General features: G+C 37.2%; 1 protein-coding gene across 12 annotated transcripts in view; it reads left to right on the top strand.

The window, feature by feature from the left end:
- LOC124175082 (CUGBP Elav-like family member 2) overlaps positions 1–13,524 on the top strand; it is a 378,071-nt gene that overhangs the window by 256,578 nt on the left and 107,969 nt on the right. For all 12 annotated transcript variants that reach the window (XM_046554951.1, XM_046554952.1, XM_046554961.1 and 9 more), the window contains exon 4: positions 156–238. In XM_046554951.1, coding sequence (XP_046410907.1) covers positions 156–238 — 83 coding nt within the window. The remainder of the gene's footprint in view (positions 1–155; positions 239–13,524) is intronic.

The raw sequence follows: 13,524 nt of genomic DNA, 5'->3' as shown, positions 1-13,524 counted from the left end.
TAAATGGCAGAAAGAATATTAATTCATAGTTTTATTGTTACCTGATCATTTCGACCATAATATTCAGCTCGCGAAGATCACTACCAATATTTTCGATTCCCTTATCGGCAGAGTGAGACAGACAGACCTTATGGTGAAAATATTCTATGTTTCAGGATGTTGTTTCGTGACGTTTTTTACAAGAAAGGCTGCCCTGGAGGCGCAAAACGCACTGCACAATATCAAGACGCTCAGTGGGGTGAGTTAAATTACAATAACTGTAACAATCTGTATCAACTTTTAGACGATCGCTGTGATATGACTCTAAAAAAGCTCTTCGTTTTACTTGTAATTTATTTTCTATTAGTAATTCAAAATTCTTTTTCGCTTTGTCGAAAAAGTCTAATTGATATTGACACATCGTTTGGCTCAATTTTTGAAATTTGGCAAAGTGAGCTTACTATGTCAATGCTGTCACAACTTCTGAGCAATACTAGACCACGAGAAATGGCGGGGTGAATGCCTGCGGAGTCTCAGGAAAGGGTATACATATATACGTAATTGAGGGTTGCTTAGTTTCAAAGCTTGGAAAGTTTTAATCGATGATTTAGAGATTCAGGCGAAGTTGAATTTCCGCTGAGTGGGTAGTTATAACGGGGATTTTAAACGGGGGTTGAAACAAACTTGCAGATTTTCTTTACCCTCCTGGTCTCTGAGGATGAGCGAGAGCGCGAAAAATTTATCAACTTTTCGGTGCAGGTATTTTATCTTCTCGTGATTCCCCGTTTCTCATTTGTCTTGAAATTCTATCTGGAGAAACGGTTTTGTTTTAATTAAATACATGAGATACTTTGTAGACAGAAAAAGTTTGACGAACAAATTTTCTAATTGACTTACGCGTTTGTAAATTAATTATGTACTCATCTTCGACGACAAAGCTGCGAGGCTGTACAAGGCGGGTCGAATCCAGGCGACTACTCAATTTCGTAATGCGCATTTTACCGTGTACCTTAAACGCGTCGCAAGCTCACCGCCTTTGTCATTCAGCCCTGAGTATAAAAGCTCCGAGTTTTCATCCTATACATCTATCTACTTGTCTTGTGCCTCGTTTCCTTCCTCCGCATTCCAACGCTCTCTAAGCCCAAAACCGCTGCTTTTCTGACAGCCAAAACAACGTTTCTTTCCCTCTCCATCTCTATCTCTCCTTCTCCTTCTCTCGCTAACTAAGAGAATCCGCGACCTAATCCATTGAGTGCTTACATAAAGCCAAGAGCTTGCGGCGCCCGCCGCACACCGACGCCTTTGCCGCCGTGCTTAAGCTTCAGATATTTATTGTCATACAAATTATTCCCAACAGACTCCCAGAGACGGATGAGGCAGCTTTACCCGCCAGTCGCAGCACACGTTCACAAACAGTACGCAATATCGCAGATACGTTGCAGAAACGCAACTTAGCAAAGTTTCAAATAACATTTCAGACACATCGTGCAATATTTTAGAAATATTGTAGAAACGCAACTTAGCGAGGTTTAAAATATTATTCCAGACACATCTTGCAATATTTTAAAAACATTGCAGCAACGTCACTCTGCGAAGTTTGAAATATTTTAGACACGTCACGCAATATTTGAAAAATATTGCAAAAACGCAACCCAGCAAAGTTTGAAATATTCCAGATACATCGCGAAATATTTTAGAAACAGTGCAGAAACAAACACATCGCGTAATATTCGATAAACATTAAAAAGATGCAACCCTGCAAAGTTTAAAATATTTCAGATACATTGGGCAATATTTTAAAAACATTGCAGCAACGCCATTCTGCTAGGTCTGAAATATTTCAGACACATCGCGTAATATTTTAGAAAATTGCAGCGACGTTACTGTGCAAATTTCGAAATATTTCGAACACATTGCGCAATATTTGATAAATATTGAAAAGACGCAACTCCGCAAAGTTTGAAATATTTCAGACACATAACGCAATATTTTAAAAAAATTGCAAAAACGCAACTCAGAAAATTTTGAAATATTTCATACACATGGCGCAATATTTCAGAAACATTACAGCAACGTCATTCTGCATGGTTCGACATATTCCAGACAAATCGCCAAATACTTTAGAAAGATGGCAGAAATGCAACTTTGCACGGTTTTGAATATTCCACAATGAAAATTACAACATCCGTGTCGCTGGAAGGTTTAAAACATTCGAATTACATTGTTCAATCTTTCACAAATAAGTAGCAATGTAAAATTCCAAAGTTTGAAATATTTCAAATAGTCTAGTATTGTTGCGATGAGTCAGCGGCATATTTCTATAATATGAAAATGTCCGAAAATTAATAGATCGCGGGAATATTTGCGCATTTCTTATTTTTTTTTCTTATGCACACGTAAAACTGCAGTATTTTTGCAACTTCGCAGCTGTAAGATGTTTGGATATAGCAAATTTAAAGAGCAATAATTTTGTCCGAATGATATGAATTTAGAAACCCTGCGGAACTTTAATTCAAAAAATTGAGTTTGGGTACAAAGCTTGAACACCCAATTTTCTTTGCAATGTACCATCTGTCGTTTGAAAGTCCTTCGGAAATTATACAAAATAGTATTTTTAAGCGTTTGTCGTCGGTATATCTTAAAATCTGCGAGTAATTGCAATAACTTCAAAGTAGCTGAAAATTTTCTGTTTCAAGGGAAGAATCGTCATACAACGCGCAATAATTACAACCTTATCGAATCAATGTCTCATTTCGCGAAATATTTTTCAAAGATCAACTCATGCCGTTTCCTTCAAGAAAATCCCCGCAGGGCAGCTGCAATGGAGACGTAAAGGTTGTATTTCATTTAAAGAGTACAAACAATCGGCCCTAAAACGTCGTCAAGTCTCTTGTTAGAACTCTCAAAAACACCGGGGAACCATTTTGCATGTTGTAGTTATTATATCGTTGTTTCAAGATTTTTTTCCTCTTCTTCCTACTCTTCCTGACAAGACGAGGGACGTTTTCGAAGCCCTGGGGTGCGACGGTATTTCAATGGAACGTCGAAATTACGGAACAAAAGTTCTGCCTGAAAATTCAGAGCCAAAAATGAAAGGGAAGAAAAACGCAAAGACGCGTAAAAATTGACGAAACGACGAGAAACGGAACGATATAAGCCGTATAAATAAAATGTTGGTACATACGCACATCTGCGGAGTAAAAGAAAAAAGACGGAAAGACGAAGTCCTCCTGATGCTGTGGATCTATTGTAAAGATAAAACGACTCTTTCTTCTCTCTCTTTATGTTCATCTCTTTCTACCCCAGACTGACTGTGAAAAAAAGTGAATTACAAAGCGATGTTTTCCCAATTGAAGGGTTCACTGAGTAAGGATCGTGGGTTGATGCAAGCTCTCGGAACAGCGCAAAACTAAAAGGAGTAAAGAACGAGAGGGGAGCAGAGACTCTCTGCATTTGAAGAACTTTTGCTTTATACTCGTATTGGATTCCGTTTCGACCCTACGACAGGAAATAGAGAGCCGGTCTCTTGTCACAGTAAAGACTCGAAGGTATCCAGACGAAAAACTGTAAACCATGAAGGCACACAAGGTACAATCAATCGGAATAAATCAAGTCAAACCGAAGTAACAAGAACAAAATCTTGTCTGCGTGAAGAAATTTTTAATTCTGTGAATTCGAACTCAAATACGGTAAATTTATATCGCATTTCGAATGATTTTAGAGAAATTACGCTTTCGAGTCGTTCTCATTTTTCCTTTTTCTTTTGATGCAAGAAATGTAAGCCTTGCAAAATCTTAGTCGGCACACAACCGCATGTTTGCGGATAGAATTTCTCCTGATAGTTCTGATCAGTCCTTTAAATCCGCTACAGGTTGTAATAATTATATCAACTTTTATTTACCATTGTGAAATTTTTGGCAAATTATCCAAAATTCATCCATCACAATCCGTAAAGTATAATTACACGGTCAAAATGCACCTCGATTCAAGAAATTGACTATTTATTTCACGTTTTTTCACGCAAACATCAATTGCTTAGTTTCATTTCTTTGAATTACGGCTATCGATTGTTTCGCCGTAGAAAATAAAAAAAAAAAATCTTTCTTCAAAATTCGATTTCGTCAACTTGAATTCTAGTGTGATAAACTAAAGAATTCACACCATCCTAATCAGAAAAAAATTAAAAACCTGTGAAAATCAACTACAATCGTACTATGGTTGACAAATCCAAGAAATCATGTTTTTAGATAATGGCTTACAATTGAATGAAAACGAAACGTATATAAAGTTTTTTTCAATTATGATGACGCAGAACTGATCTTATTTGCGAATGATTCGCCAGTCGGATTTTCTTCAGCCTCACCATTCGATCATAAAAATTTGCGATGATTGACTGAATTTCCACAGCCTGAATTGATAAATGTGGATGCATATCTAAAAATGATGGGTGCTTATTACAGTTTGAATCCTCTCGGCGATTTTTTAATAATATTTCCATGTGAATTCTCACTTTTATTAAACGTATTGTCGTATATATTCGATTCATGAAAAATCAAATGTTACTATGATTAAAAAAAAAAAAAATCAGAAGCAATGACTCAAAAATCCATTACTTTGTCACTTTTTTTATATTTTTAACCGAAACTTGGAGGGGATAATTCTTAGATGTAATACTTTTGTGAGAAAAATGGCAGCAAAAAAATGATATCGAGATCAATGAGCGTAAAAATCGTAACCTTATCAACTTTTTATATTACCAACTGAACGCTGGAAGTTATAATACTTTTGTGGAAAAAAATAAAACGTTGAAATAAATCATAACGAGATCAATGCGCAAAAACTCATAACGCTTTTAAATTTTTTTTTGTATTATTTATTGAAATTTTGAGATGTCACTCCATAGATACGATACTTTCTGCACAGTATTTAGGCCGAAAGTGATCAGCGTACCAATTATTTTCATTTATTCACCCGGTGTGACTATCGTGGCCTAAAAAATTGGCCCTTGAAACAATTCGTTGATAATATGCATCGTCAAATGAGAGATGATGAATAAATTTTGTCAACGTTGAAATCGCTCTGCTCCCCGAAAGTGTGAACAGTTTTAATAACATATTCAGGAATCCTGGGAGAGAGGTTCTCCGACGTTATTTATTTCCCCGTATAAAACAGGCAGGCGGGGATTGTTAAATCGGTGTCATAACTTTTCGGGAACAGGTATTGTAGGCATAATGTAAATTAATAATGGCTCGACGCCGGCTGTACAGGTGTTCAGAAATGCCTCGTTGCTGCTGCTGCTGCTGTTGCTGCTGCTGCTGCTGTTACCCGCTTAACGAACATCGCTCAGTTGCTTTCTAACGAGTAATTTAATAAATAATCACTCGTTATACCTCCAGCGAGCGAGTCACTCCACCGCTTGATCAACGCTGTCCGGTTACGGTAATTAAAATAAAATTTAAAAAAGCAAGGTCACCCGAAATTACCTTTTTCCCTAACAACCCGCCACCCCCACCCCTCTCTCTTTCCTCACGCGAACAAATAAATCCACGTTACAAACATAACGTATTCTGCTTTACCTTTTAAGCCTTTCCAGACAGCCGCGCGCGTTTGGTATTTTTTTTTTTTTTTATTTTTTTTTTTTTTTTTCCAAATTCCGTTCGGGCACCGAATATAAAAAATTCCATATTTTATTTCAATTGCATGGAATGTTTTTGGTAAATGTTATGGCTTCGAGTGTACCGAATCAGAAAAATACTTCCAATTTTTCTCCATCAAGTACAGTGTTTTTACAAAATACGAGATGTTGGTATGAAAAAAAAAAGTACAACAGTAATGAAAAAAGAGACCATTTCATTGCAATGAAGTAAATAGTATTTATTATTGTTGGGATACAAGCGAATTATCTTCACCTTGAATTAGCCTGGTTATATTTGTTTTCCTTAGTGTCAAGATGAAAGTATCATAAGTAAGGAAAAAGAAACTGACGATGTGTGCGAATATAGGAGGAGAAACGATACTGTTGAACCAGAGATTCAGAATAGAAAGGGTTGAGTGAGACGCGCGCTTACCAAACAATTAAGAACTTTCCGTATATGTAATTTACATAATAAATTTATTATAATTTAATAAAACTACCGCTTTCCATTACAACAAAACAATAAATCCAACACTTATGAAATTGAACAAATAATTTCTTCATAAAATGGACTTAACGTTTCGTGTTCATTCTTTTTGTCTACGAAACCTTTTCTTCTTGTCTTTGATACCTCTCCGAACACGCTTCCGCTGGAATAACAATTTTGTGTATACTCAATCTTCTAACAAAATGAACGAACACTGTCTGTTTTTGGCCGATTCAACTCTCTTAATTTTTGATAACGGGATCGAGAACAAAACGAAAATCAGACTTTTCTTCAGCTCACATAATTTTGGTGTAAAATTTGCATACGCTCAATTACTGTAATCGTGGCTTGAATTAATTTGACGTTTTAAAAACAGTAAGTAAAAAACAAATTTGTGCTCCGTTTTACAACCACTTTTAAAAGTCCCAGCTTCACATATTTTCGATACCTCGTTTTGTGCAATTTTATTCAAGAAAAACAACATCTCACGCAGAAAAATGTCGGTTAGAAATACGTTACGGTGTTACACCTGCTGAGCATAAAGAAAATCCTGGTGAAAATCGTTGAATTGAATGACGGGAACAACCGAGAGTTCATTATACGAAGAGAAAGCGACTGAAATAGATTCGAATACCGCAGTACGGCCATTCAAGCAGGAAACTAATATCCCGTAACGAACAATTGCTGGTGAGTGAATGAGTGCAGGCTTTGTGTGTGAAAATTTTCACCAATGAGGTTTTTCAATTATTCGAGGCAATATTTCAAATCCATAGAATTTTACACGCAAAGGAAACTCTCAACAAACCGGCTCTTCGAATTTCTCTTCAATCTGTTTCAAATTGTTTTTTTTTTTTTTTGGGAAATAACATGTTTCTTCTAATGCGAAGAAAAAAAAAAAACTTGTATCACGCAGCTGAATTCTCGATCTTTTGCATCTGATTTAGCCCAAAGTACCAGACGTGGATGTATAATTAATCATTCAGTCCTTGCAAAGCCTCGAAGTTATGTTTGGTTTGGTTGCAATCGAGCTTCGCTCCGCAGAACGTCAAGAAAACGATACCCAGGCTGCTCCAGCCCTCGAGCGAATTAAACGATGTAATTAGTGTTTAGACAGATGAGACCCAACGGATCGTACAATTCTCTGATAAATTCTCGGAAAATGAATGGGATACTAGGATAAAATCGTGCGGAAGAAAAATGGTACGATAAAGAAGAATTTCATACTGGGGTAAAATGGGATGCTCGTTTTGAAAAAATTGTACCTCGAGGCAAAGTGGAATTCTGGAACAAAGCGGTGTGGCAAAAAAAAAAAAAAAAAAAAAAAAAAAAAAAAAAAAAAAAAAAAAAAACCAGTCACACTGAGAGAAATTTTTAGTTCCGGTTACCGCTCATTGTCGGTCTTTGATTATTTTCATTTTTTTTACCACAATCGAAAAATATAGTTCTATGTACAAAATGAAAATTAGTTTTCTAGCTGTTACCGGAAATTATAGTATCCGTTACTATTCTTTCTCATTATGATCGCTGTTACCATATTTTTTTGCAACTAGTGCGAAAATTTAATGCTTGTGCAAGAATAAATTGACGTTAAAGCCTTGTTTAACTGAAAAAGTAGAGTAAACCGAACAAACTGATTTTGCGTTGCAATTACCAAAAAAGGATCGACAATAGCGCAAAATGGTTACGAGTACCTCGTTTTTCGTAATGTTAACAATATTCGAACAGTTTTGGTTACTATAACAAATGAAATTTTTTTCAGTGCAATAATGTATTGGGGAGAAATTAGATACCAAGAAAAAAGGTGCGTTAAGGAAAAATAGGATACCAAAGGAAAACCGGACAAATATATCTTTCGAGAAAAAGAAACTTGTAATCGTTAAATTTGATTCCAACATTTTTGAGAAATATCGTAACGTCATGTTGATCCAAATGTCAAGGCATCCGATGCAAAAAAAGTTCTTCCAGGAACGTTCTTCTTGCTAAAGACAAATAGAGGTCAGGATAAATTGGTGAAATTTTCTCTCAGTCGCGTAGAAGCTTCCGTTTTCCGGCGTTTGTTCGACCCTGGTTTTAAACCCGATGCGGAGCAATCAATAGATGCTCGGTGGTATGGTATGGCCACGTAATAATAGCCGGTCGTAAATGAGCTTGCAATCTTTTTACCTCGCGATGTTAACTCAGTTGAGAATAGGAGGTTTTATTTTTATACCCGGGTACAATGTAGCGAGTGACTTAAAAGCAAAAGTGGCTCGGTGTGTATGACAATAAGAGCGGAAGTTGGCCGCCATTTAACGCGGTCATTGTGTCCCCGCTTCTCAGCGTTAAGCTTCAACCCTCCATGATAGCTTTTTCTAAATGCGGCAATTCCGTTTCTGTACTCATGACCGAGCTTTTTGTTTGCTGAACAATTTCCAGACCTAATTCCGGAAGCTTTTCCTTTTACACTAGACCACATCACCGACTTTCTAGTCTCATTGCTTTTGTAACGTACGAAATCGAGTCGGGCAAAAAAAAAAAAAAAAAAACAAATCGTCAGCAATCTCTCGCGAAAAATAATCAGGTTTCGAAGAGAGGAAATTCAGTTGCACGAGTTACAGTCGAATTATGGTTAACTTCGTGAGGATATCCGTTTTACGCTTCGTGTTTCTCTTTGTAAGTTATACCGCGTGCCGAGAGTAGCCGGTTTTGCTTGATTTTAAACTTTTACCTTTTACCAATTGTGCAGTTTGAAAGGAGCTAGCCGTGCTTTTTATGCTGCACTTTTACGTAGAAACAAAAGTTTGCATAGAGCGCTTTGAAAATCAATTTCCATTCAAATTGATCATAACATTATCACGAGATTCGAAGGTACGTTCCAATTGACAATCCACGTATAATCCAACGGACATACCACGTTCGATATTTCCAATAGAATTAATTCCAATAAGTCCTTGTCCTGAAAATTCAACAAATAACAAATAATTCAGGTAAAATGAAGCTGGAAATTTTAAGAAGCTCGTAAATAAAGTTCCGTCAATACCGGGGGTGGAAAATAACAACCCTTTCGCATCACTGTTCTGTCTGTCGGTGAAAAAAAGGGGTTCATTCAATGGCAGCAGTGAGAAGTGGATGTGGAAGGGTGATTTGAGCGCAATTAAAGTGGATTAAACAATATCGCATCGCTTGGAACAAAAGCTGTTATTATTATTATTGTTGTTGTTGTTGTTGTTGTTGTTGTTGTTGTTGTTATTATTGGGTGAAAAATAAATCACCGTATTTCGTACCGATGTTGAAAATGTTCACGTGTCAAAGCACACCCGATAATTAACGATGATCTTACAATTAGAATTGTAGAATAATCCGCTGATCCAGCAACGATCGCTTGTTTTAAGCCATTCACTGCCATCTGTCGGACAGCTAGTCAACGAACCAGATTTACCGCGTGAACCCGGTTGTCTAAAATCAGGCGTCGCGCGCCAGTAAAATACCGCAAGAACTAAAAAAAAAAAAAAAAAGCACATACGAACAGGTATGAAATTGAAAATACTCAATGGTTTATTCTCTTTTACATTTACAATCCGGAATCAAAATCCGTAATTCAACTGTGTATAATTCTTGTTCCTTGGTAGAATTTTTTATTTTTTTTTTTCTCCGTTATGTGGCAGGCTTTAGAGACGTTTCAACGAACCATGAGATATGAAATTTGAGAAGAGATATAACCGATCGACGGATTATATGTATAATGTAATCTCAAGTAGAAGTCTGACGATTTTGAAAAGTTAATCTTCTCGTCTTTGAAACCGCTGCCTCTTGATCAACCCACGCGATATCATTCGTCGTTAATCTTGAATGATAATTTACTCGAATACGGATATTTACATCGAGATCTCATCTCGAAGTAGCAAGCTATTAATTCTTGCAAGATTTTTGTCGAACCAAAGGAGAGGAAAGTAAAGGAAAGGAGCGCGTTTAGATCAAACGAATATTTCTTCCCCGTTCCCTCTTCAGCCGCTGTTTATCACGGTTGATACGTATGCGTTTTTTCACCATCATTCAAGTGGCCTTCTCAGAGATGGTATTTCAAGATCAATTCAAATGGCTTGTAAATCAGGCTTCAATAGCTGAAACATATGTTTTATCTATAAACAAGTCAATTATCATTCCCGGCTGGATCGCCGGAATCGCTAGTTAAGGATCACCGGACTCTTGTTCAAAGCTTCTGTCATTGAACGACCAAAATTATCAACTCGATTGCTGACCCATATTTCGGTTTTAAATACACCGAACGGCTCCTCCAGAGCTGAGATCATTCTCTTTATTTGTTTCTAGTCCGATTGTGAGCGAGCAAATGAGCTAGCTTGCCTTTTGTTTCAACTCCTAGCAGCTTGCCAGTAACAACTTCCACTTTTAGCCGCGTGGCTATTTCCAAGTGGTTCTTGGAACGATCGTTTTTGAGGATCTCCACGTGGCGTGTACCGGAATTCGAAAGAGAGAGAGAGAGAGAGCGAGAGAGAGAGAGAGAGAGAGAAAATTGCACACCGCGCTTTCGGTCTGGTGGATCAAACAGGAGGTGGAAGGTGAAGCTCGTTTTGAGCTTTAAGCCACCGTAAAGCGCGGGATCGCCGATTGGTAAAGAATTCATCGCCGGTTCGCCGACAGTTGGAAATTTTCAGGGAGTGTAACTTCAAAGCAGAATCTCAAACAACTCTGGGCTTTCGAAGTATATTTCAAATCACCTCCGGTGCCCACAGTTCACCTACTACAATGGCCGAGATGTTTAAAGAAGCTTTTCCAGTATGGACTAAACATTATTCTCTCTTTTCTTTTTTTTTTTTTTTGTTCGTAACCCGGGTACTTCGACACGTTTTTAATCGATTTTTTGATTTCTTCCGAGCTTACGTAAGAATACAGAGTGAAAGGTCGGAATCAATCCATAAACTTGAAAGCATATTATATCCGAGTGACAATCAGATACACTGTAGCAATGTATTAATTTAGTATTTGATACTGCGTTATATATTTCACGTGATATTGCAGTAATATTGCAGTGAAGTAACCTTTAAAAATCTTATATATCTCATTATTTGCTTGCTATCGATATGATTTTGCTTGTGCTCAGACCGTTCGGTTCTCCATCTAGCAATTTTTTTTTTTAGAAATATTGCATTTGAGTAACTTTGCAAAGTTTGAAATCGTTTTCGAACACATTGAATCAATGTTACTTTTACCAACACAATAAAAAACGAATTGATACGATTCGAAATAATTGTAAGCAGATCTGAGATATGGATACAGATCAGTTTGGATATAGCTAAAATTTGCATCCGATTAGATCTAATTGAACCTATTAATTTTTAGCCTGTGAAATTTTCAATGCGCATGAAATGCATCGAAGCAATGTGAGATTGCGAGAATAAAAATAGTTCAGAACAATTGCATTAGCTTCTATTTTCAAGGTAAAAAATAATTCAGGTACATCGTCAAGTATTTCTGCAATGTTGCAACACCTTCCAGCAACATCGTGATGTTCGTTTAATTATTACATAGATTATCAAGATCATTGTAACAATTTGATGAGATGAATTTGAAACCTTGAGAATGTAACATTGCTGCAATATTATTCCATTGTTTTCAGTATACCCTTACGGCATGAAATTGAAACGTTACCGATATACATTTGGAAAGTAATCGCAGCTGCAACGTCAGTGGAAAAACATTGTATCGATGTTTCCGTGACACGATCCTTGGTCGCGTAAAAGGACACGGTTGACGAGACGAAGAGCACCACTCATACTTTCGAGACGTTTTTCCATTGCGAAACGAAACCTGCACCACTCGGCAGTTTTAATCACAATGGACGATTAAGGAGTGTTGGATACCACTTGAAAACCGCGATTATACCCTTGAGCTTATACCCGCTGCTGCAGGTATATTCAAGCTGTTTCCCCAAGTTTTAGTAGGCGGGTTTTCTGACTACCCGAGGGATCCGCGTACACGCGCGACTTGTGCTTGCGGGCCAAATGCTGGGGACGCTCTTCTTTCCAGAACGTAGGAAGAAGGACTTTCAATTGGTTTCCTCCGAGGGCTGCACGCAGCTCAGACCCACCGGTAATTTGTATGTAAATTGCGAGACCACTTCAAGTGGTCGAGGTTTTCATCTTTTTTTCTTTTTTCTTTTTTTTTTTTTCCGCAACCGCGGTTGAAAATCTTTCTTCGCGAAAAAGATGAGAGGTCATCTGGCCGTTTCATTTTCAGCTTCGACAAAAAGCTTATCATTGAGAGGCGATTCGTTACTCGCTTCTCAGTAACGACGATACATTACCGGAATTCAAGTCGGTAACGTTAATGTGACGATATATTGAAACTAAAATCGTTGTTTTGAAAATTTGGAACGATTTTAAAAGAACTTAATTTTCAAAATTTCAATACACTCTGCTTTTTGAAAATAAATCAGTCAATTTGAGACAATCCTACAGTTGCGAAGCAATGATTTTTCCTGAAAATGGATCGTTACATTAACGTTGCGAACTTCACTCTATTGATATATTACGTACCAAGCTTTATGGTCGAGTAACAGCTGTTTTTAATGAAATTTTTTTCTTTTTTTTTTTCTTCATCTGGCTTGCTTTTAAGCTTCCAACTTTCCGCTTAATCGAACGGTGAACATTGTTATCCGGTAGTGATCGACAACAGTCCGCAAGCTGTATATTAACTGGAAAAAAAAGAAGAAGGAACATTATTTTGCACGATTGGATATGGTAAAAATTTTGTTGAAATGGAACTGAATTTTTAAATTCAGAAACGCTTGACGACATTTTTTTCCTCTGTAAAAGGTTTTTTTATAGTTCAAAAATGGTTCACAAGGTTTAAACTTTAAAACTGAACTGTAAGACTCAGCAGTGATATTAGAATCAATGAAAACTGCCGTAACCGAATTCAGAGTTGATTATCACTTGATTCGCAGACTCGTTGCTATTGGTTATAAATCATATCTACGTTTTTCTTATCGTCGATGGTGATTCATAATTTCAGATTGAGGCGTGTTAATTTTATTCATTGAAATCGGGAAGCTGAGAAATGATTACAACGGGCGTCGAGACTGCAGAGATTGTATCTTTATTTCTTTAATTTCGTTTATCGATATTGTAATCTGCAGCTTGCAGGCAAGCAGTCAGCTGAACTCTTCGCCTGACTGGCGTTATGTAACTGTCAGGAATTTAACAACCCGGCATTTGTCACCTGACGCGAGACTTCTGTTATATGCAAATTTGAATGAAAGGTAGGGAGAAGAAAAGCAGAGGGTAAAATAAGAGCGGGCATAAAAAAGAAACACACGGAAATGGGGCTCGCTTTGTGAAAAATCTGCACGCCTTAAGAATTTCGCAACAGAGCCAGCAGGATTACCTCGCGCTGATCTGACGCACATTCATCCCCAAACGGTGCT

Source organism: Neodiprion fabricii, chromosome 2 (assembly GCF_021155785.1).
Source record: "Neodiprion fabricii isolate iyNeoFabr1 chromosome 2, iyNeoFabr1.1, whole genome shotgun sequence".
NCBI classification, from domain to species: Eukaryota; Metazoa; Arthropoda; class Insecta; order Hymenoptera; family Diprionidae; genus Neodiprion; species Neodiprion fabricii.
Note: the sequence above shows the minus strand (reverse complement) of the source record. Positions and strands in the feature narration are given on the sequence as shown.